General features: G+C 39.7%; 1 protein-coding gene across 1 annotated transcript; it reads left to right on the top strand.

Annotated features, from left to right (window-relative positions):
• Nucleotides 1-206: 206 nt before the first annotated feature.
• On the top strand, nucleotides 207-1,124 carry LOC143835725 (small ribosomal subunit protein uS12). Its single transcript, XM_077333837.1, has one exon. The coding sequence runs from the start codon at nucleotides 214-216 to the stop codon at nucleotides 643-645; it is 432 nt and encodes a 143-aa protein (XP_077189952.1). The 5' UTR covers nucleotides 207-213; the 3' UTR covers nucleotides 646-1,124.
• Nucleotides 1,125-1,591: the final 467 nt, after the last annotated feature.

Here is a 1,591-nt window from a genome sequence, read left to right as displayed (position 1 = left end):
TGAATTGAACCCTTCAGGCAACTGATTTATTTTCATAGTCTGGCTAGTTTCATGGCAGCAATAGCCCCTAGCTTCTTATGTCAAACATCAGTACACATACTGTGGCTGCAGGATTGCGCTAAATTTACTTTGTGTTTATTGTTTGTCTCAGCTTCTGGTTTTTCAGCATTTGCTAGCATTCTCATCAAAAATCCATTTCCCGGTGGCTGCAGCATGGGTAAGTGCCGTGGGCTCCGTACTGCCAGGAAGCTGCGCAGTCACCGCCGGGACCAGAAATGGCATGACAAGCAGTACAAGAAGGCTCACCTGGGCACCGCTCTGAAGGCCAACCCTTTTGGGGGAGCTTCCCATGCCAAAGGAATCGTCCTGGAAAAAGTTGGTGTGGAGGCCAAGCAGCCGAATTCAGCCATCAGGAAGTGTGTCAGAGTCCAACTTATCAAAAATGGCAAGAAAATAACAGCTTTTGTTCCTAATGACGGTTGTTTGAACTTCATTGAGGAGAACGATGAAGTTCTGGTAGCTGGCTTTGGTCGGAAGGGTCACGCTGTTGGTGACATCCCAGGAGTTCGCTTCAAAGTTGTCAAAGTAGCCAATGTTTCTCTATTAGCTTTGTACAAAGGCAAGAAAGAGAGACCAAGATCGTAATTCCTGTGATGCTACTTACATTTCTAGTAAATATCTTCATCTAACAAAGAACTTTTATGGACTGTTGTATAATTGTGTAGCTGTTTATAACATGGAAGGATTATTCTGTGAAGAACTAATTGTCTTGAGTAAATTGGGTTTTATGAATCTTCTGAATGAATGGATTCTCACATTCTGACTAAGAACTTGTTTAATCTCTAGTAGCTCTATTTAATTCACTGAAGCTTACTGACTAGTACGTACATAAAGCATTGTAGTCTAACAGTGCAGTCCTGTACAGAGTAAGTACAGTCTAGGTCCATTGGAATCAATTTGTTTAAATTAGGGTAGTTCTCTATAAGATTGCACCATAAATTGCAAAAGACTGTTTCTTAACCAAAGAAATTAAACTGCTAGCATAAATCGCAAAATATTAATGAATATTTCTGTCAGTTGGAAATGTCTGGAAAATTTAAGTAAATATATTTGTTCACATGTGAGTTCGCGGCAATCTGAGAGGCTTGGTGTGATGTACTCCCATTGATTAGTTTAAAAATGTGAACTTGTATACATTGTTTCAGAAGCCAGGTCTATTAAAATCTGTGAGATCTGAAAAAAAAAAAAAAAAAAAAATCCATTTCCCCTTTGTGTAGATTTAAGGCATAGTCAATTCCCTATGAAAATAGATGTTTCTGGCATATCAAATAGCTCATTAAAAATTCTAAAGAATTACAAATGTGATTAATTGATCCAGAATCCAAAATGAATCTTCCATTAGTTAGCATTAAACTGGAAGGATATGTTTTATGAGAAAGAGTCTTTTGAACTGTTCCAGCATTTGGCCTTCCTGGGGGCTGGCTACATGGCAAAAGCTCATACCCACTCTTGGACTCTTGAGGTTCCACCTCCAAACCTCAAGAAACATTCCTGACCCCGGGGTCACCAACATCTAGCTGCGGCCTGGAAA

The sequence above is a fragment of the Paroedura picta genome, chromosome 4 (genome assembly GCF_049243985.1).
Source record: "Paroedura picta isolate Pp20150507F chromosome 4, Ppicta_v3.0, whole genome shotgun sequence".
Classification (NCBI taxonomy): domain Eukaryota; kingdom Metazoa; phylum Chordata; class Lepidosauria; order Squamata; family Gekkonidae; genus Paroedura; species Paroedura picta.
This window is presented reverse-complemented; position numbering and strand designations above follow the sequence as displayed.